The 23,149-nt window shown below is 50.4% G+C and overlaps 1 protein-coding gene across 13 annotated transcripts in view; it reads right to left on the bottom strand.

Annotated features, from left to right (window-relative positions):
• LOC129828560 (mucin-4-like) overlaps positions 1–8,883 on the bottom strand; it is a 162,846-nt gene extending 153,963 nt beyond the window's left edge. For all 13 annotated transcript variants that reach the window (XM_055889593.1, XM_055889588.1, XM_055889592.1 and 10 more), the window contains exon 1: positions 1,720–8,883. In XM_055889593.1, the coding sequence (XP_055745568.1) occupies positions 1,720–7,832 (6,113 nt within the window). In that variant the 5' untranslated portion in view covers positions 7,833–8,883. The remainder of the gene's footprint in view (positions 1–1,719) is intronic.
• Positions 8,884–23,149: the final 14,266 nt, after the last annotated feature.

Raw genomic sequence — 23,149 nt, forward strand, 5'->3', positions numbered from 1 at the left:
TTAACATTACAGTCAATGGGTACAGTAGGTGAAAACATTGCAGTCAATGGGTACAGTAGGTGGAAACATTAACATTACAGTCAATGGGTACAGGAGCTGAAATATTAACATTACAGTCAATGGGTACAGGAGGTGGAAAACATTAACACTATAGTCAATGGGTACAGTAGGTTAAAACATTAACATTACAGTCAATGGGTACAGGAGGTGGAAAACATTAACACTACAGTCAATGGGTACAGGAGGTGGAAACATTACTGTCAATGGGTACAGTAGGTGAAAACATATTAACATTACAATCAATGGGTACAGGAGGTGGAAACATATTAACATTACAGTCAATGGGTACAGGAGGTGGAAACATTAACATTGCAGTCAATGGGTACAGTAGGTGGAAACATATTAACATTACAGTCAATGGGTACAGGAGGTGGACACATTAACATTACAGTTAATGGGTACAGTAGGTGAAAACATTAACATGACAGTCAATGGGTACAGTAGGTGGAAACATTACTGTCAATGGGTACAGTAGGTAGAAACATTACTGTCAATGGGTACAGTAGGTAGAAACATTACTGTCAATGGGTACAGTAGGTAGAAACATTACTGTCAATGGGTACAGTAGGTAGAAACATTACTGTCAATGGGTACAGGAGGTGAAAAACATATTAACATTACAGTCAATGGGTACAGTAGGTGGAAACATTACAGTCAATGGGTACAGTAGGTAGAAACATTACTGTCAATGGGTACAGTAGGTGGACACATTAACATTACAGTCAATGGGTACAGTAGGTGGACACATTACAGTCAATGGGTACAGTAGGTGGACACATTAACATTACAGTCAATGGGTACAGTAGGTGAAAACATTAACATTACAGTCAATGGGTACAGGAGGTGAACATATTAACACTACAGTCAATGGGTACAGGAGGTGAAAACATTAACATTACAGTCAATGGGTACAGGAGGTGGAAACATCAGTCTTATTTAAGGTGAAAAACATATGACAGTCCTGACAACTCAACTATTCCTCAGATATTCACTTCCTAGAAACGATTTGAATATCAAACTGACAAAACAAATCTATATAATTTAACACACATCTTTTAAAAAGACCATAAAATGTGTTAATTTTGACAGCAGACATTTTCTTCTTCTTTTGTTTTTTTTACCAGAAAGATAAAGTTGTCAAGATGACACCCCCCACACATGTGACATAATTGAAAAGCCCAGAATGCCCCTCACCATGGTTATAAATACATATGTGTAGGTGTGTAGGTGTGTGGGTTTCTGTAGAACGTAATGCAGCGAAATGGTGATTGTGATATGTGAGAGGGGACGTTTTTTCCCATCGCCTTTATATTATTGTTATATATTGTCAAGAAACAAGCTTTCAACATCCCCAGGCTGTGATGTACAGCGTAACTATAGTCGTATCGTATAAGAAGACATGAACAGGCTCGGTGTTGTCCTTTCCGGTGCTATGACCCATCGACCCGTATTTCAAAATAAACCGTTAAGCCTACAGAGGACTTGACAGGCCGTTTCTGGACCCTGATAACAAAGAATTAGAAAAAAGCTGTGTAAGACAACAGAAAACACAGTCGTAAACAATATCACTCCCTAGTCAACACAAACACGTACACACACACACAAACACGTGTACACACACACACACACACTCTCTATGTTGAGTGTAGAACGCAGTACCTGGGATCTGGAGTTCGCTCAGATGACTGTGCTGTGTTCTGTTGGTCGGACTGAGAGACGGATCTGAGAGCAGCCAACCAGTCTATTTGTGGTTCTGTCTGTGGTTCTGTGGTAGACATCTCTGTCTGTTCTGGGGTGGGACCAGTCTGTTCTGGGGTGGGACCAGTCTGTTCTGGGGTAGGACCAGTCTGTTCTGGGGCGGGACCAGTCTGTTCTGGGGTGGGACCGGTCTGTTCTGGGGTAGGACCAGTAGTACCAGTCTGTTCTGGGGCGGGACCAGTCTGTTCTGGGGTGGGACCAGTCTGTTCTGGGGTAGTACCAGTCTGTTCTGGGGTAGGACCGGTCTGTTCTGGGGTAGGACCAGTCTGTTCTGGCGTAGGACCAGTCTGTTCTGGGGTAGGACCAGTCTGTTCTGGGGTAGGACCAGTCTGTTCTGGGGTGGGACCAGTCTGTTCTGGGGTGGGACCAGTCTGTTCTGGGGTGGGACCAGTCTGTTCTGGGGTAGTACCAGTCTGTTCTGGGGTAGGACAGGTCTGTTCTAGGGTGGGACCAGTCTGTTCTGGGGTGGGACCAGTCTGTTCTGGGGTGGGACCAGTCTGTTCTGGGGTGGGACCAGTCTGTTCTGGGGTGGGACCAGTCTGTTCTGGGGTAGTACCAGTCTGTTCTGGGGTGGGACCAGTCTGTTCTGGGGTGGGACCAGTCTGTTCTGGGGTGGGACCAGTCTGTTCTGGGGTGGGACCAGTCTGTTCTGGGGTGGGACCAGTCTGTTCTGGGGTGGGACCAGTCTGTTTTTGCTCCTTTTTCTTCTGCTTTTGTTTACGGTCTTTCATCCTCTTCTCTTTCTTCCTGTTCAAGGCATCAATATCCTCCTCTGTGACCTCCCTCTCTGGGTCAGCTAGTTGTACTGATGTGGGGCTTTCTGTGGCCTCTCTCTCTGGGTCAGCTAGCTGTACTGATGTGGGGCTTTCTGTGGCCTCTCTCTCTGGGTCAGCTAGCTGTACTGATGTGGGGCTTTCTGTGGCCTCTCTCTCTGGGTCAGCTAGCTGTACTGATGTGGGGCTTTCTGTGACTTCTCTCTCTGGGTCAGCTAGCTGTACTGATGTGGGGCTTTCTGTGGCCTCCCTCTCTGGGTCAGCTAGTTGTGCTGCTGTGGGGCTTTCTGTGACTTCTCTCTCTGGGTCAGCTAGCTGTACTGATGTGGGGCTTTCTGTGGCCTCCCTCTCTGGGTCAGCTAGTTGTGCTGCTGTGGGGCTTTCTGTGGCCTCTCTCTCTGGGTCAGCTAGCTGTACTGATGTGGGGCTTTCTGTGACTTCTCTCTCTGGGTCAGCTAGCTGTACTGATGTGGGGCTTTCTGTGGCCTCTCTCTCTGGGTCAGCTAGCTGTACTGATGTGGGGCTTTCTGTGACTTCTCTCTCTGGGTCAGCTAGCTGTACTGATGTGGGGCTTTCTGTGACCTCCCTCTCTGGGTCAGCTAGCTGTACTGATGTGGGGCTTTCTGTGACTTCTCTCTCTGGGTCAGCTAGCTGTACTGATGTGGGGCTTTCTGTGGCCTCTCTCTCTGGGTCAGCTAGCTGTACTGATGTGGGGCTTTCTGTGACCTCCCTCTCTGGGTCAGCTAGCTGTACTGATGTGGGGCTTTCTGTGACTTCTCTCTCTGGGTCAGCTAGCTGTACTGATGTGGGGCTTTCTGTGGCCTCTCTCTCTGGGTCAGCTAGCTGTACTGATGTGGGGCTTTCTGTGACCTCCCTCTCTGGGTCAGCTAGCTGTACTGATGTGGGGCTTTCTGTGACCTCCCTCTCTGGGTCAGCTAGTTGTGCTGCTGTGGGGCTTTCTGTGGTTGTTGTGCTGAAGGCCTTCTGGACCACACGAGGCTCAGGATCAGGGTCGTCATTGGTACCAGGACTCTCCTGAGTTCCAGTAATGTTGCTGGTTTTGACCACGTTGTGAACCGAGAACGACTCAACTGCCTTGTATTCTGCATCCTGTACAGAGGCTTCGATATCTGCATCCTGTACAGAGGCTTCGATATCTGCATCCTGTACAGAGGCTTCGATATCTGCATCCTGTACAGAGGCTTCGATATCTGCATCCTGTACAGAGGCTTCGATATCTGCATCCTGTACAGATGCTTCGATATCTGCATCCTGTACAGAGGCTTCGATATCTGCATCCTGTACAGAGGCTTCGATATCTGCATCCTGTACAGAGGCTTCGATATCTGCATCCTGTACAGAGGCTTCGATATCGACCTGAACAGGATGAGTGTCAGCCACTGTGACAGGAGTGTCTGTGAACTGGTCCGGCATCAGTTTGACAGGGACAGTACCTTTGGTCTGGTGGTCTGAGACTGGGTTAGGTTTGGCCTCCTTGTCTGGATTACGTATCGTGTTCTCCTGCTTGTGAACCCCATGCCCCTCGCTGCTGACCCTTCCCTGCGAACATAATGACGATGGGACGGGACATTCCAGCGGTGTGGTTTCATCTCGGTGTGAATCCGTTCCGACAGGGGCTGCAGAGTTCTCTGTTTCGCTGAGTCCATCTTCACAAGCCGGTGTTATGGCGTCTGTTCTCTGACCTTTAACCTCCACACGCTCCTTCACCGACAGACCCTCGAGATCTGAACTGTCTGAATCAGACAGGACATTGACTTCTCCTGGTCCGGTGCTTTGGTTTTTATCTGTGTCCTGTCTTTTTTCCCTACCGACAGGAACTTTAACTACAGTCCCCATGTTGTTGTCTCTCTCAATATCTCCACTATCCCAGTGTAAAATGAAACGATGGTGACTATGAGATGGCATATTGACTCCTTCATGACCGCGGTTGAAACTATAGTCATCTACGGTAGAAGTCCTCTTCCCCTCTCCTTCCTCTGTGCCTGGTCCTTTCCCTCCATCGGTGACATAGTTGCCATCACCCGACTTCCTGTTCTCTCCCTGACGCAAACCTCCCAGGGTCCTCTCTGCTCCCTGTGTTACCCCCGGCAACAGTGGTGAAGTTGTGAGTAACGCTGTGCGTTCGTTGTCTGTTTCTAAACCTCCTGATACGTTGTCTGAGGCGGGACTAGATCCTGGCTTCTCCTGCTGCTCTTCGTGTTCTCTTTCTTGTTGCTGAGCAAAACGTTTTGGAGGAATCGCTGAATCGGATTGAATAAGAGCTGCATTTTCAGTCAAATCAGGTACAGAGGGGTCCCTCTCAGCGTAGGGTTCTGTTGGTACTGTTGCTGGCACAGGGAGCATTGGGTAGAGACTTTGTTGTAACACAGAGGGAGAGGATAAATGGCAAGAGTCTCCACTGGAACATAACACGTCCTTAGACGACCCCGGAGGAGCCAGCCGGGGGACAAATGAGGCCACAGCCTTCTCCTCTTCTTTACCTGGTCTTCCACTGTTCTCGTCTCTCTGGTCCAGCACAGACACTATTTGTGACTCTGTCTGTGTCTGTTCCTGTCCTGTTTTTGTATCAGTCTCATTACTCTCTTGTTGTTCACTTGTCTGATTCCATTTTCCTTTCTGCTTGTCATCCTCCTCTATTTCCTGTCGTTTATGAGAGAGATTCTGATCTCCCTTTTTGTCTTCGTCTTCCGTTTCATTTCGTCTCCTCTCGTCCTTCCTCTTCCTCTTGTCTTTCCGTTTGTCTTCCCGTTTGTCCTCTGTGTTTACATTACGAGGCTGGCTGCCGATTGGCTGCTCAGCACTGGGTGTTGGGCTGTCATCGTTAATGGACAAACGCACATGGATGACATCATCTTTAACGGACACAGCACTACGGAATAGATTTACCCTGACAGGCTCTTCTACCTTGGGCTCAGCTCCAATGTTAAAGACATGTAGGGGAATGGTGTTATCAGATCCAGCTGTTGATAGTGTTGTAGCCTGAGATGGTGATTTAGAGACGGGGACTTGTTCAAGAAGCTTCTCACCAACCTCTTCTTTAACCTTGTCAGCCAGTGGTCCTTTATCACCACAGTCACCAGTCTCATACTCATCCTGCCTGTGTCTCAGGTCATCTCTGTACTCTGAATCCAGTATTACAGGTGCTGCCTGTCTCATTTCCCCTGTCACGTGATCAGGAAGTGATGTCATTTCCCCTGTCACATGATCAGGAAGTGCAGTGCTGTCATAGTGACCGCCACCATGACAGTCCCAGAGTCCAGGAGGTGAAACGTCACAGTCATTGATGAACTCCAAGTGACTCAGCATGGGACCTGGACGCTTCAGTATCGCTATGGGCTCATTACTATCAGACTGATCACTCAGGGAAGTAAATGGCAGGTCAAAGACTGTTTCCGCTGGAACAAGAGCCTTGACTGGCTCAGATCCCGGCTTAGCAACAGGCTTAGCAACAGGCTTAGCAACAGGCATAGCAACAGGCTTAGAGGGAGAGTCTCTGGAACTCTGAGGCCCCTCTTTACCCTTCATAGGATCTAAAGAAGACTGGTTAGGAAGTTTGATATCTGCCTGTTCTGAGTCTGGGACTGGAACTGAGTCTTGGACTGGGACTGAGTCTGGGACTGGGACTGAGTCTGGGACTGGGACTGAGTCTGGGACTGGGACTGAGTCTGGGACTGGGACTGAGTCTGGGACTGGGACTGAGTCTGGGACTGGGACTGAGTTTGGGTCTGTGACTAGGTCTGGGACTGGGTCTGGGACTAGGACTGGGTCTGGGACTGGGTCTGAGTCTGGGACTGGGACTGAGTCTGGGACTGGGACTGGAACTGAGTCTGGGACTGGAACTGAGTCTGGGACTGGGATTAGAACTGAGTCTGGGACTGGGATTAGAACTGAGTCTGGGACTGGGATTAGAACTGAGTCTGAGACTGAGTCTGGGTCTGGGACTGGGACTGGGTCTGGGACTGGGACAGGGACAGGGACTGAGTCTGGGACTGGAACTGAGTCTGAGACTGAGTCAGGGACTGGGACAGGGACTGGGACTGGGACTGGGACAGGGACAGGGACTGAGTCTGGGACTGGGACTGAGTCTGGGACTGGAACTGAGTCTGGGACTGGGACTGAGTCTGGGACTGGGACTGAGTCTGGGACTGGAACTGAGTCTGGAACTGAGTCTGGGACTGGAGCTGAGTCTGGGACTGGGACTGAGTCTGGGACTGAGTCTGGGACTGGAACTGAGTCTGGGACTGGGACTGAGTCTGGGACTGGAACTGAGTCTGGGACTGGGACTGAGTCTGGGACTGGGACTGAGTCTGGGACTGGGACTGAGTCTGGGTCTGTGACTGAGTCTGGGACTGGGACTGAGTCTGGGACTGGGACTGAGTCTGGAACTGGAACTGAGTCTGAGACTGGGACTGAGTCTGGGACTGGGACTGAGTCTGGGACTGGGACTGAGTCTGGGACTGGGACTGAGTCTGGGTCTGTGACTGAGTCTGGGACTGGGACTGAGTCTGGGACTGGGACTGAGTCTGGGTCTGTGACTGAGTCTGGGACTGGGACTGGGACAGGGACTGAGTCTGGGACTGGGACAGGGACTGAGTCTGGGACTGGGACTCGGACTGAGTCTGGGACTGGGACTGGGACTGAGTCTGGGACTGAGTCTGGGACTGGGTCTGGGTCTAGGACTGGGACAGGGACTGGGACTGGGACTGAGTCTGGGACTGGGACTGGGTCTGGGACTGGGACAGGTTCACCAGAAACTATACTGAGAGAAGTTAGTGGAACGGAGTCTCCTCCATGCTTCCTTCCACCATTCTTATTTTCTCCATCCTCCTTTTCTCTCTCTGAGACTTTGGCCTCTGACCCTTTAACTGTTCTACTTGTCTGGGTCTTCTCCTTAGGCTCCCTACAGAGGTCAGGAGGGGTCAGGGTTGGTTGTCGGTCCCCAGGCAGAGCTGGCTGTAGTGGGGTCAGGGTTGGTGGTGGTGGGGTCTCTGGCTTCTTGACGCTGAGGAAGTTGTGTGAGGTGAAGCTAGCCTCACTCACTGGGTGGTGAAGGTTCTCGTGCACATTCAGTGGAGGCAGGAAGGCATAGTCCAGTCCAATAGCAGGTTGGGAGACAGAGACATCATGGAGGCTCATAGAGGAGCTATCATCAGCTTTCACTGCGTCATTGAAAAACAGTTTCCTGTTGCCTCTCACAGCTAGCTGGAACACTCCAGACATAGTGAAGGGTTCCACTACACCACTACCGCTGTCTTAAGAGAGAAGCTGTACTGACCTGAGGCGTGTAGCTTCACTCTCAGAAACCTTAGCCTCTGAGGTGGTGCTGGTGTGGTTAAATACGGACCTGTTGATTGTAATCTCCCCACTGTGGCTGAGCTCTGCTGTAACTGAAAGACCAGCGGAGGCTGAGGTGAGATAAAAGAGAAGGCAGACGGCTGATAGGCTTTGCTGGGATCCTTCCCTGTCTCTCTCACGGTCTCTGTGGCTGAGATGGAGACTTCTCTTAGTTGTCTTAGGACAGCTCCTAAAGTTTGGGATTCTCCTTTCTCTCCTGGCTCTGTTTGAGACAGTCCCTGTCCTCAGTCTCTGTGCCTCCCTCTGCGTTGCTGCCGGAGCCCTGTGACTGAGACCGGTCTCTGTGACTGAGACTGGTCTCTGATACCTAGGACAGGAGCTGTGGGTCCTCCTCCTTTCTCTTCTGACTTCAGACTCAGACTCTGTTTGAGACAAAGTGGCTCATCTGCTGACTCCTTGGTCTCTGCGCCTCTCTTTGTGTTGTTGCTGTCCTGGGACTCGTCGTGCTCAGCAGAGAGAGAGAGGAGGAGAGTGGAGATGAGAGGAGAGCTGAATCTCTGTTTCCTGGCTGCCTGAGGAGCTGGGGGAGACACAGACTACCTTGTTCTTGTTCAGTAGTAGTGCTGAGTTGAGAGAGAGATGAGAAAGCTGAATCTCTGATGTCTTTCTGCTGGACGGACTGAGTGGGAGGGAGGGAGAGAGAAAGAGTGAGGGAGAGATGACAGAGCTGAATCTCTGTTGTTCTGCCACTGTATCGGTTGAGTGAGAGAGAGAGAGACAGAGAGACCTGATCAGCAGAGGTGATGCTGTCAGCGTTAGCTAAGGTAGGGGAGGGTATGATGAGCTCACCCCAGCAGCACTGCGACGGTAGTAGTGAGTTTACAGGAACAGCAACGTCAGCGGTGGTAGAATCAGGGGGCCCGCCGCTGTCGGATGGCTCAATGAAACTTGCTCTCCCACAGCAGCTACCCCTCCTCCTCCTCCTCCTCCTCCTCCTCCTCCTCCTCCTCCTCCTCTCTGTTCTCCCCGTCCTCTCCTCCTCCTATTTATCCTTCCTCTCCCTCCTCTTCCTCTGTCTCTAATCTGTTAGCAGTAGCAGCGCTGTTGTGCTCCTGGTAATTACGTCCAGTGATTCCCCCCGAGAGGAGAGGGAGAGGTATCCGTGACGATGTGGGACTGTCCGTAGTTCAGACTCCTTTTCTATCTCCTTCTCTCTCTCTCTCCGTGGCTGGAGAGAGTGTGTCGGTCCTAGGGGTGCCACAGGCAGGCTTAGGCTGCCCTCTCTCCCTCCCTCTCTCTTCCCTGCCTTCTGTTCAGTCTCTCTCCCACTGAGTTTTGAGACACTGTGTTGTTGCTGCAGTCCTGGTCCGATACAGATCCAGCCCTTGTCTCTGTATTTGCGTCCTTAGCCAGGAGTGGAGGTGAACCTTTTATACCTGTGTAGATTAAAGAGACCTTGGTGTGTGTGGTCACCCCGGGGGAGGAGGAGGGCTGATCCTCTCTGTCCCTCTCCTGCAGAGCTCTCCAATAGACTCTTCTCTAGTCCACCTAAACCTCCTCTTTCTCCCAATGCTGCCAACTCTGATTCTACCACCGGAGTAGAAACTGTTGCTGTTGTTGTTGCTGCTCTCTCTCTCTCAGACCAATCGAGTGGCTTGTTTTTTTTTACCCTCTCCCTCGCATTCTATCGTTTCTGGCATCGTGGGTGTTGCCAGGGGCAACGCATTGCCGGCAGCAGCAGCGGCCACTACTGAAGACTCTTCAAGTGCACTCTTCTTCCTTCTCCTCCTTCTCCTCCTCTTCTCCTCCTCTTCCTCTTCCTCCTTCTCTTCCTCCTCCTCCTCCTCTTCCTCCTCCTCCTCTCCTCCTCCTCTTCTCCACCTCCTCCTCTCCTCCTCCTCCTCCTCTTCCTCCTCCTCCTCCTCTTCCTCCTCCTCCTCCTCTTCCTCCTCCTCCTCCTCTCCTCCTTCTCCTCCTCTTCTCCTCCTCCTCCTCCTCCTCCTCCTCCTCTTCTCCTCCTCCTCCTCCTCCTCTTCTCCACCTCCTCCTCCTCCTCCTCCTCTTCCTCCTCTTCCTCCTCCTCCTCCTCCTCCTCCTCCTCCTCCCTCTTCCCTTTCTCCAGGCTAGGTTCTGGGAGTGTGTGTTCTGAAAGCGTCTCTGGTCCAATGTGTGTGTGTGTTTCTCTGGTCCAGTTTCTGTTGGTCAGCTCCACACCTCACAGGAAATACATGTTCTTACATTTTTACATTTTTACATCAAGTGAAATCACTGCAGAGTTTCAGAATAATCAGTAATAAACTGGTCCTGAATATATGCAAGACTAAGAGCATAATACATTTACATTTTAGTCATTTAGCAGACGCTCTTATCCAGAGCGACTTACAGTAGAGTGCATACATTTTATTACATTTTACGTACTGAGACAAGGATATCGATACCGGCCAAACACTCCCTAACCCGGACGACGCTATGCCAATTGTGCGTCGCCCCACGGACCTCCCGGTTGCGGCCGGCTGCGACAGAGCGCGAACCCAGCCCAGCCTGGGCGCGAACCCAGAGACTCTGGTGGCGCAGCTAGCACTGCGATGCAGTGCCCTAGACCACTGCGCCACACGGGAGGCTTCTCCCTGTGTTTTTTTTATATATCTGATCTCTGATCAGTACCCGAGTACAGAGATGGTGCTGACACTACTACCATGATCAATAACTGAGGTTTTAGATAGATGTCACAGGAGATGTATTCGTGTCATTATCATTAACCTGTCTAGGACTGGGGTCGCCAACAGCCAATGAATGTGCCGGTTCGCCAGAAATCTCATATTTCAAATTTTTCAAATGCACAATACACATTAGACACCATTTTAAAGATAAAATTCTCGTTAATCCAACCACAGTGTCCGATTTCAAAAAGGCTTTTCGGCGAAAGCACAACATATCATTATGTCAGGTCAGCAACTAGTCACAGAAAGCATACAGCCATTTTCCAACCAAAGAGAGGAGTCACAAAAAGCAGAAATAGAGATAAAATTAATCACTAACCTTTGATATTCTTCATCAGATGACACTCCCGGGACAACATGTTACACAATACATGTATGTTTTGTTCGATCAAGTTCATATTTATATCCAAAAACCTCAGTTTACATTTGGCTTTGCCTCCAAAACATCCTGTGAATTTGCACAGAGCCACATCAATTTACAGAAATACTCAAAATAAACATTGATAAAAGATACAAGTGTTAATCACAGAATTAAAGATATAGTTCTCCTTAATGCAACCGCTGTGTCAGATTTCAAAAAAACTTTACGGAAAAAGCACACCATGCAATAATCTGAGTACAGCGCTCAGAGCCCAAATAAGCCATAAAGATATCCGCCATGTTTAAAATCGGCAGTGTATCAAATATTTGTTCTCCCCCCTGTGTGTCCAAACACCTCCTTTTACCGAGTTTAGCCCAGTATTCCACATTCATGACGCGCGATCACTAGGAGCAACCGTAACCCTCAGCTATGGGTTAGCGTTAAGGCTAGGCTGGGAGCAGGTGAATCCAGGGCCAGGCTGGTGGTAAGATTATCCCCACACTGAGAGCCTGTAGTTAGGGGGCTTGTAGCTTGTCTGTCCCTTGGGACTCAGCTGTTCCTGGCAACCTGAACTCTTGCCCTGTGGTTCTCTGTCTATCCCTGTCTGGATGTCTGTCTGTGTCATTGACTCTGACTTTGTCTCTAGACCTGTGCATATCTCTGTGTGGATGTCCGACTCTGAGACTTTGCCTCCAAATGTTTTCTTCATCCTTCTCCTCTTTTTCTGTCAGTTTGTCTTGTATCCTGTTTTTGTGCTCTGGTCTAACGCCATATCTGTCTATAGCTTTGACTCCGTCTGTGAGTCGGTTTGTTGCTTTGACTCGTCTGTGAGTCTGTCTGTAGCTTTGACTCCATCTGTGAGTCGGTTTGTTGCTTTGACTCAGTCTGTGAGTCTGTTTGTTGCTTTGACTCAGTCTGTGAGTCGGTTTGTTGCTTTGATTTAGTCTGTTTGTTGCTTTGACTCAGTCTGTGAGTCTGTTTGTTGCGTTGACTCAGTCTGTGAGTCTGTTTGATGCTTGAGTCTCCATTAGTCTTTTCTGAGGTCTTTTGTCCTGTCTGGTCTGTTTTAGGCCCTACTTCTAAGCCATAACTGTTTCCATGCTATATTTCCTTGTTTCCATGGTCACCGTCGTTGTTGTTGCCATGGTGTCCCGGCATGGAACACCAGTAGAGGCGGCGCTGGCTGTATCCGTGGCGATGGAGACGATGGCTCTGTGTCCGTGGGAACAGCCACATTAATTCCTCCTCTAGCCCTTCTCTCTTCTTCATTCTGGCACTTTGGCTCCTCTTCCTCATAGTGGAGTGAGTCTCTGGGCTCTGGGCTGTAGACCACTGGTCTCAGAGACATGCCTAGAGGGTTCTAGTATGCTCAGAGAGGCCATTTGTTCTTCACATTCCTGGAAGGTCTCGGTAGCTCCTGCTCCAGCAGCATGGCAGGGGACAGAGGTATGAGGGAGGGAGCACCCTACATGGGTGTGGCAGTAGTCTGGGCTGGGGACAAGGGAAGGGAGGACAGGACTGGGAGCGGTGGGCACAGGGGTGGGGCACCTTCCACAGGCAGTGCTGGGACCGTCTCCATGGACAGGGCTGGGGTCAGGGCTGGGATCAAGGGGGGGGCGGGGGGAGGGGGGAGGGCTGGGGTCAGGGCTGGGGTCAGGGCTGGGGTCAGGGGTCAGGGCTGGGTTCAGGGCTGGGGTCAGGGCTGGGGTCAGGGCTGGGGTCAGGGCTGGGGTCAAGGGTGGGAGGGCTGGGAGGGCTGGGGTCAAGGGTGGGAGGGCTGGGGTCAGGGCTGGGAGGGCTGGGGTCAGGGTTGGGGTCAGGGCTGGGGTCAGGGCTGGGAGGGCTGGGGTCAGGGTTGGGAGGGCTGGGGTCAGGGTTGGGAGGGCTGGGGTCAGGGCTGGGTTCAGGGTTGGGAGGGCTGGGGTCAGGGTTGGGAGGGCTGAGGTCAGGGCTGGGGTCAGGGTTGGGAGGGCTGGGAGGGCTGGGGTCAGGGTTGGGAGGGCTGAGGTCAGGGCTGGGGTCAGGGTTGGGAGGGCTGGGGTCAGGGCTGGGGTCAGAGTTGGGAGGGCTGGGGTCAGGGCTGGGGTCAGGGGTGGGGTCAGGGGTGGGGTCAGGGGTGGGGTCAGGGGTGGGAGGGCTGGGGTCAGGGCTGGGGTCAGGGCTGGAGTCAGGGCTGGGGTCAGGGCTGTGGTCAGGGTTGGGGTCAGGGTTGGGAGGGCTGGGGTCAGGGTTGGGAGGGCTGGGGTCAGGGTTGAGAGGGCTGAGGTCAAGGTTGGGAGGGCTGGGGTCAGGGTTGGGAGGGCTGGGGTCAGGGCTGGGAGGGCTGGGGTCAGGGTTGGGAGGGCTGGGGTCAGGGTTGGGAGGGCTGGGGTCAGGGCTGGGGTCAGAGTTGGGAGGGCTGGGGTCAGGGCTGGGGTCAGGGGTGGGGTCAGGGCTGGGGTCAGGGGTGGGAGGGCTGAGGTCAGGGCTGGGGTCAGGGTTGGGAGGGCTGGGGTCAGGGCTGGGGTCAGGGTTGGGAGGGCTGGGGTCAGGGTTGGGAGGGCTGGGGTCAGGGTTGGGAGGGCTGAGGTCAGGGCTGGGGTCAGGGTTGGGAGGGCTGGGGTCAGGGTTAGGGTCAGGGCTGGGAGGGCTGGGGTCAGGGTTGGGAGGGCTGAGGTCAGGGCTGGGGTCAGGGTTGGGAGGGCTGGGGTCAGGGCTGGGGTCAGAGTTGGGAGGGCTGGGGTCAGGGCTGGGGTCAGGGGTGGGGTCAGGGGTGGGGTCAGGGCTGGGGTCAGGGCTGGGGTCAGGGGTGGGAGGGCTGGGGTCAGGGCTGGGGTCAGGGGTGGGAGGGCTGGGGTCAGGGCTGGAGTCAGGGCTGGGGTCAGGGCTGTGGTCAGGGTTGGGGTCAGGGTTGGGAGGGCTGGGGTCAGGGTTGGGAGGGCTGGGGTCAGGGTTGGGAGGGCTGAGGTCAAGGTTGGGAGGTCTGGGGTCAGGGCTGGGGTCAGAGTTGGGAGGGCTGGTGTCAGGGCTGGGGTCAGGGGTGGGGTCAGGGCTGGGGTCAGGGGTGGGAGGGCTGGAGTCAGGGCTGGGGTCAGGGGTGGGGTCAGGGCTGGGGTCAGGGTTAGGGGGGCTGAGGTCAAGGTTGGGAGGGCTGGGGTCAGGGCTGGGGTCAGAGTTGGGAGGGCTGGAGTCAGGGCTGGGGTCAGGGTTGGGAGGGCTGGGGTCAGGGCTGGGGTCAGAGTTGGGAGGGCTGGGGTCAGGGCTGGGGTCAGGGGTGGGAGGGCTGGGGTCAGGGGTGGGAGGGCTGGAGTCAGGGCTGGGGTCAGGGCTAGGGTCAGGGGTGGGAGGGCTGGGGTCAGGGCTGGGGTCAGGGGTGGGAGGGCTGGGGTCAGGGGTGGGAGGGCTGGGGTCAGGGCTGGGGTCAGGGGTGGGAGGGCTGGGGTCAGGGGTGGGAGGGCTGGGGCCAGGGGTGGGAGGGCTGGGGTCAGGGCTGGGGTCAGGGTTGGGAGGGCTGGGGTCAGGGCTGGGATCAGAGTTGGGAGGGCTGGGGTCAGGGCTGGGCTGCACTGCACACTGAAACCTGTACACAACACTGACAACTAGCTGTTATATGAGTGGTCTGAGTGGGGAGGGACAAACTGAAAACTAGCTGTGATTATAGTGGTCTGAGTGGGGAGGGACGAACTGAAAACTAGCTGTTATTGGAGTGGTCTGAGTGGGGAGGGAACAACTGAAAACTAGCTGTGATTGGAGTGGTCTGATTGGGGAGGGACAAACTGAAAACTAGCTGTGATTATAGTGGTCTGAGTGGGGAGGGACAAACTGAAAACTAGCTGTTATTGGAGTGGTCTGAGTGGGGAGGGACAAACTGAAAACTAGCTGTTATTGGAGTGGTCTGAGTGGGGAGGGACAAACTGAAAACTAGCTGTTATTGGAGTGGTCTGAGTGGGGAGGGACAAACTGAAAACTAGCTGTTATTGGAGTGGTCTGAGTGGGGAGGGACAACTGAAAACTAGCTGTTATTGGAGTGGTCTGAGTGGGGAGGGGCAAACTGAAAACTAGCTGTTATTGGAGTGGTCTGAGTGGGGAGGGACAACTGAAAACTAGCTGTTATTGGAGTGGTCTGAGTGGGGAGGGGACAACTGAAAACTAACTGTTATTGGAGTGGTCTGAGTGGGGAGGGACAAACTGAGAACTAGCTGTTATTGGAGTGGTCTGAGTGGGGAGGGACAACTGAAAACTAGCTGTTATCGGAGTGGTCTGAGTGGGGAGGGGACAACTGAGAACTAGCTGTTATTGGAGTGGTCTGAGTGGGGAGGGAACAACTGAAAACTAGCTGTTATTGGAGTGGTCTGAGTGGGGAGGGAACAACTGAAAACTAGCTGTTATTGGAGTGGTCTGAGTGGGGAGGGACAAACTGAAAACTAGCTGTTATTGGAGTGGTCTGAGTGGGGAGGGACAAACTGAAAACTAGCTGTTATTGGAGCTGTCTGAGTGGGGAGGGACAAACTGAAAACTAGCTGTTATTGGAGTGGTCTGAGTGGGGAGGGACAAACTGAAAACTAGCTGTTATTGGAGTGGTCTGAGTGGGGAGGGGACAACTGAAAACGAGCTGTTATTGGAGTGGTCTGAGTGGGGAGGGACAAACTGAAAACTAACTGTTATTGGAGTGGTCTGAGTGGGGAGGGGCAAACTGAGAACTAGCTGTTATTGGAGTGGTCTGAGTGGGGAGGAACAAACTGAAAACTAGCTGTTATTGGAGTGGTCTGAGTGGGGAGGGGACAACTGAAAACGAGCTGTTATTGGAGTGGTCTGAGTGGGGAGGGACAAACTGAAAACTAGCTGTTATTGGAGTGGTCTGAGTGGGGAGGGACAAACTGAAAACTAGCTGTTATTGGAGTGGTCTGAGTGGGGAGGGACAAACTGAAAACTAGCTGTTATTGGAGTGGTCTGAGTGGGGAGGGAACAACTGAAAACCAGCTGTTATTGGAGTGGTCTGAGTGGGGAGGGACAACTGAAAACTAGCTGTTATTGGAGTGGCCTGAGTGGGGAGGGGACAACTGAAAACTAGCTGTTATTGGAGTGGTCTGAGTGGGGAGGGAACAACTGAAAACTAGCTGTTATTGGAGTGGTCTGAGTGGGGAGGGACGAACTGAAAACTAGCTGTTATTGGAGCGGTCTGAGTGGGGAGGGACAAACTGAAAACTAGCTGTTATTGGAGTGGTCTGAGTGGGGAGGGACAAACTGAAAACTAGCTGTGATTGGAGTGGTCTGAGTGGGGAGGGACAAACTGAAAACTAGCTGTTATCGGAGTGGTCTGAGTGGGGAGGGACAACTGAAAACTAGCTGTTATTGGAGTGGCCTGAGTGGGGAGGGACAAACTGAAAACTAGCTGTTATTGGAGTGGTCTGAGTGGGGAGGGACAAACTGAAAACTAGCTGTTATTGGAGTGGTCTGAGTGGGGAGGGACAAACTGACAACTAGCTGTTATTGGAGTGGTCTGAGTGGGGAGGGACAACTGAAAACTAGCTGTTATTGGAGTGGTCTGAGTGGGGAGGGACAAACTGAAAACTAGCTGTTATTGGAGTGGTTTGAGTGGGGAGGGACAAACTGAAAACTAGCTGTGATTGGAGTGGTCTGATTGGGGAGGGACAAACTGACAACTAGCTGTTATATGAGTGGTCTGAGTGGGGAGGGACAAACTGAAAACTAGCTGTGATTGGAGTGGTCTGAGTGGGGAGGGACAAACTGAAAACTAGCTGTTATTGGAGTGGTCTGAGTGGGGAGGGACAAACTGAAAACTAGCTGTGATTGGAGTGGTCTGAGTGGGGAGGGACAAACTGAAAACTAGCTGTTATTGGAGTGGTCTGAGTGGGGAGGGGACAACTGAGAACTAGCTGTTATTGGAGTGGTCTGAGTGGGGAGGGACAACTGAGAACTAGCTGTTATTGGAGTGGTCTGAGTGGGGAGGGGACAACTGAAAACTAGCTGTTATTGGAGTGGTCTGAGTCGGGAGGGACAAACTGAAAACGAGCTGTTATTGGAGTGGTCTGAGTGGGGAGGGACAACTGAAAACTAGCTGTTATTGGAGTGGCCTGAATGGGGAGGGACAAACTGAAAACTAGCTGTTATTGGAGTGGTCTGAGTGGGGAGGGACAAACTGAGAACTAGCTGTTATTGGAGTGGTCTGAGTGGGGAGGGACAAACTGAAAACTAGCTGTTATTGGAGTGGCCTGAATGGGGAGGGACAAACTGAAAACCTGCTGTTATTGGAGTGGTCTGAGTGGGGAGGGACAAACTGAAAACTAGCTGTGATTATAGTGGTCTGAGTGGGGAGGGACAAACTGAAAACTAGCTGTTATCGGAGTGGTCTGAGTGGGGAGGGACAAACTGGAAACTAGCTGTTATTGGAGTGGTCTGAGTGGGGAGGGGACAACTGAAAACTAGCTGTTATTGGAGTGGTCTGAGTGGGGAGGGGACAACTGAAAACTAGCTGTTATTGGAGTGGTCTGAGTGGGGAGGGGACAACTGAAAACTGGCTGTTATTGGAGTGGTCTGAGTGGGGAGGGACAACTGAAAACTAGCTGTTATTGGAGTGGTCTGAGTGGGGAGGGACAAACTGAAAACTAGCTGTTATTGGAGTGGTCTGAGTGGGGAGGGAACAACTGAAAACTAGCTGTTATTGGAGTGGTCTGAGTGGGGAGGGACAAACTGAAAACGAGCTGTTATTGGAGTGGTCTGAATGGGGAGGGACAAACTGAAAACTAGCTGTTATTGGAGTGGTCTGAGTGGGGAGGGAACAACTGAAAACTAGCTGTTATTGGAGTGGTCTGAGTGGGGAGGGACAACTGAAAACTAGCTGTTATTGGAGTGGTCTGAGTGGGGAGGGACAACTGAAAACTAGCTGTTATTGGAGTGTGGAGTGTGGAGTGTGTAATTGGTATTAGTGACAATCCATATAAAAACCATGCCATCCAAAAGAGGTTTATTCTTCCTGTAAGATTTCTGGGGAGATGATTCAATTGAATGATATCTGTTTTCATGTTGTTGAGTAATGGGATAAAGGTATCTTTATATATTTGTAGTTAGTTGTCACTTATTAATTAAGCATAGTGATTATTGATTATTGATTCTAGGGAGGCTATAGGATGAGTCCAACTGTTGTTTAATTCTGATTCATATACATTTTCATACAAGCCTTTAAAATGGTAATTAATCACGCTGTTGTTTCTAATTGACACACTTGTATCTTTATCTTATCAAATTATAACTGGTTTGGCGTGTATTCGTTTTGTGAGAGCTGAGAGATGTTTACCAGGTTTATTTATTTACTTGAGTTAAAAGGTAGAAAGGAGAGGACAGGAGAGGAGAAAACAGGAGAGAACAGGACAGGAGAAGACAGGAGAGAACAGGAGAGGAGAAGACAGGAGAGAACAGGACAGGACAGGAGAAGACAGGACAGGAGAGAACAGGACAGGAGAGAACAGGACAGGAGAAGACAGGACAGGAGAAGACAGGACAGGAGAGGAGAGAGGAGAGGAGAGGAGAGGAGAGGAGAGGAGAGGAGAGGAGAGGAGAGGAGAGGAGAAGAGAGGAGAGAGGAAAGGAGAGGAGAGGAGAGGAGAGGAGAGGAGAGGTAGATAGGAAAGGAGAGGAGAGGAGAGGAGAGGACAGGACAGGACAGGACAGGACAGGACAGGAGAGACAGGAGAGACAGGAGAGACAGGAGAGACAGGAGAGACAGGAGAGACAGGAGAGGAGAGGAGAGGAGAGGAGAGGAGAGGAGAGGAGAGGAGAGGAGAGGAGAGGAGAGGACAGGAGAGGAGAGGAGAGGAGAGGAGAGGAGAGGAGAGGAGAGGAGAGGAGACAGTAATAAACCTCGTCATAGGTTTGCTGAATCACAGCTGCTGAGTCATTGTAGCCAGGGTTCCTGGGTAGTGGGCACTGTGCAGGAGGTATAGGTTTGCTGAATCACTGCTGCTGAGTCATTGTAGCCAGGGTTCCTGGGTAGTGGGCACTGTGCAGGAGGTATAGGTTTGCTGAATCACAGCTGCTGAGTCATTGTAGCCAGGGTTCCTGGGTAGTGGGCACTGTGCAGGAGGTATAGGTTTGCTGAATCACTGCTGCTGAGTCATTGTAGCCAGGGTTCCTGGGTAGTGGGCACTGTGCAGGAGGTATAGGTTTGCTGAATCACAGCTGCTGAGTCATTGTAGCCAGGGTTCCTGGGTAGTGGGCACTGTGCAGGAGGTATAGGTTTGCTGAATCACTGCTGCTGAGTCATTGTAGCCAGGGTTCCTGGGTAGTGGGCACTGTGCAGGAGGTATAGGTTTGCTGAATCACAGCTGCTGAGTCATTGTAGCCAGGGTTCCTGGGTAGTGGGCACTGTGCAGGAGGTATAGGTTTGCTGAATCACAGCTGCTGAGTCATTGTAGCCAGGGTTCCTGGGTAGTGGGCACTGTGCAGGAGGTATAGGTTTGCTGAATCACAGCTGCTGAGTCATTGTAGCCAGGGTTCCTGGGTAGTGGGCACTGTGCAGGAGGTATAGGTTTGCTGAATCACTGCTGCTGAGTCATTGTAGCCAGGGTTCCTGGGTAGTGGGCACTGTGCAGGAGGTATAGGTTTGCTGAATCACTGCTGCTGAGTCATTGTAGCCAGGGTTCCTGGGTAGTGGGCACTGTGCAGGAGGTATAGGTTTGCTGAATCACAGCTGCTGAGTCATTGTAGCCAGGGTTCCTGGGTAGTGGGCACTGTGCAGGAGGTATAGGTTTGCTGAATCACAGCTGCTGAGTCATTGTAGCCAGGGTTCCTGGGTAGTGGGCACTGTGCAGGAGGTATAGGTGTGCGTCCCAAATAGCTCCATGTTCCCTGTAGTGCACTACTTTTGACTAAGGTCCATAAGTCTCTGGTCAAAAGTAGTGCACTATGTAGGGAATAGGGTGCCATTTGGGAACTCTACCACAACATTGCTTTATCAGTCCTGGTGGACTAGGCAGAGGACACTGGACAGAAGGTACCAGTCATAATGCATTAGGACAGCCTTTGTTTCCCTTCATCGCTCAGCAGCATTACTTACGGTCCTGTAGGATCACTGGGCACAACGAGGTAAGACAGTCTATTTGTATGGTACCCTGATGACCTGATATTGATACGTTAAGACAGTCTATTTGTATGGTACCCTGATGACCTGATATTGATACGGTAAGACAGTCTCTGATGACCTGATATTGATACGATAAGACAGTCTCTTTGTATGGTACCCTGATGACCTGATATTGATACGTTAAGACAGTCTCTGATGACCTGATATTGATACGTTAAGACAGTCTCTGATGACCTGATATTGATACGATAAGACAGTCTCTTTGTACGGTACCCTGATGACCTGATATTGATACGATAAGACAGTCTCTTTGTGCGGTACCCTGATGACCTGATATTGATACGTTAAGACAGTCTCTGATGACCTGATATTGATACGATAAGACCGTCTCTTTGTGCGGTACCCTGATGACCTGATATTGATACGATAAGACAGTCCCTGATGACCTGATATTGATACGATAAGACAGTCTCTTTGTATGGTACCCTGATGACCTGATATTGATACGTTAAGACAGTCTCTGATGACCTGATATTGATACGATAAGACAGTCTCTTTGTGCGGTACCCTGATGACCTGATATTGATACGTTAAGACAGTCTCTGATGACCTGATATTGATACGATAAGACAGTCTCTTTGTATGGTACCCTGATGACCTGATATTGATACGATAAGACAGTCTCTTTGTGCGGTACCCTGATGACCTGATATTGATACGATAAGACAGTCTCTTTGTACGGTACCCTGATGACCTGATATTGATACGTTAAGACAGTCTCTGATGACCTGATATTGATACGTTAAGACAGTCTCTTTGTATGGTACCCTGATGACCTGATATTGATACGGTAAGACAGTCTATTTGTATGGTACCCTGATGACCTGATATTGATACGATAAGACAGTCTCTTTGTACGGTACCCTGATGACCTGATATTGATACGATAAGACAGTCTATTTGTATGGTACCCTGATGACCTGATATTGATACGGTAAGACAGTCTCTTTGTGCGGTACCCTGATGACCTGATATTGATACGTTAAGACAGTCTCTGATGACCTGATATTGATACGTTAAGACAGTCTCTTTGTACGGTACCCTGATGACCTGATATTGATACGTTAAGACAGTCTCTGATCACCTGATATTGATACGATAAGACAGTCTCTTTGTATGGTACCCTGATGACCTGATATTGATACGTTAAGACAGTCTCTGATGACCTGATATTGATACGATAAGACAGTCTCTTTGTACGGTACCCTGATGACCTGATATTGATACGTTAAGACAGTCTCTTTGTACGGTACCCTGATGACCTGATATTGATACGTTAAGACAGTCTCTGATGACCTGATATTGATACGATAAGACAGTCTCTTTGTACGGTACCCTGATGACCTGATATTGATACGTTAAGACAGTCCCTGATGACCTGATATTGATACGATAAGACAGTCTCTTTGTATGGTACCCTGATGACCTGATATTGATACGTTAAGACAGTCTCTTTGTATGGTACCCTGATGACCTGATATTGATACGATAAGACAGTCTCTGATGACCTGATGTTGATACGATAAGACAGTCTCTGATGACCTGATATTGATACGTTAAGACAGTCTCTTTGTATGGTACCCTGATGACCTGATATTGATACGATAAGACAGTCTCTGATGACCTGATATTGATACGATAAGACAGTCTCTTTGTACGGTACCCTGATGACCTGATATTGATACGTTAAGACAGTCTCTGATGACCTGATATTGATACGATAAGACAGTCTGTTTGTATGGTACCCTGATGACCTGATATTGATACGATAAGACAGTCTCTTTGTATGGTACCCTGATGACCTGATATTGATACGGTAAGAAAGTCTCTTTGTGCGGTACCCTGATGACCTGATATTGATACGGTAAGACAGTCTCTGATGACCTGATATTGATACGATAAGACAGTCTCTTTGTACGGTACCCTGATGACCTGATATTGATACGATAAGACAGTCTCTTTGTACGGTACCCTGATGACCTGATATTGATACGTTAAGACAGTCTCTGATGACCTGATATTGATACGATAAGACAGTCTGTTTGTATGGTACCCTGATGACCTGATATTGATACGATAAGACAGTCTCTTTGTATGGTACCCTGATGACCTGATATTGATACGTTAAGACAGTCTCTTTGTGCGGTACCCTGATGACCTGATATTGATACGTTAAGACAGTCTCTGATGACCTGATATTGATACGATAAGACCGTCTCTTTGTGCGGTACCCTGATGACCTGATATTGATACGATAAGACAGTCTCTTTGTATGGTACCCTGATGACCTGATATTGATACGTTAAGACAGTCTCTGATGACCTGATATTGATACGATAAGACAGTCTCTTTGTATGGTACCCTGATGACCTGATATTGATACGATAAGACAGTCTCTTTGTACGGTACCCTGATGACCTGATATTGATACGTTAAGACAGTCTCTGATGACCTGATATTGATACGATAAGACAGTCTCTTTGTACGGTACCCTGATGACCTGATATTGATACGATAAGACAGTCTCTGATGACCTGATATTGATACGATAAGACAGTCTCTGATGACCTGATATTGATACGATAAGACAGTCTCTTTGTATGGTACCCTGATGACCTGATATTGATACGTTAAGACAGTCTCTGATGACCTGATATTGATACGATAAGACAGTCTCTTTGTATGGTACCCTGATGACCTGATATTGATACGGTAAGACAGTCTCTGATGACCTGATATTGATACGATAAGACAGTCTCTTTGTACGGTACCCTGATGACCTGATATTGATACGGTAAGACAGTCTCTTTTGTACGGTACCCTGATGACCTGATATTGATACGATAAGACAGTCTCTTTGTACGGTACCCTGATGACCTGATATTGATACGTTAAGACAGTCTCTGATGACCTGATATTGATACGATAAGACAGTCTCTTTGTACGGTACCCTGATGACCTGATATTGATACGTTTAGACAGTCTCTGATGACCTGATATTGATACGTTAAGACAGTCTCTG

Source organism: Salvelinus fontinalis, chromosome 30, assembly GCF_029448725.1.
Source record: "Salvelinus fontinalis isolate EN_2023a chromosome 30, ASM2944872v1, whole genome shotgun sequence".
Taxonomy (NCBI): Eukaryota; Metazoa; Chordata; class Actinopteri; order Salmoniformes; family Salmonidae; genus Salvelinus; species Salvelinus fontinalis.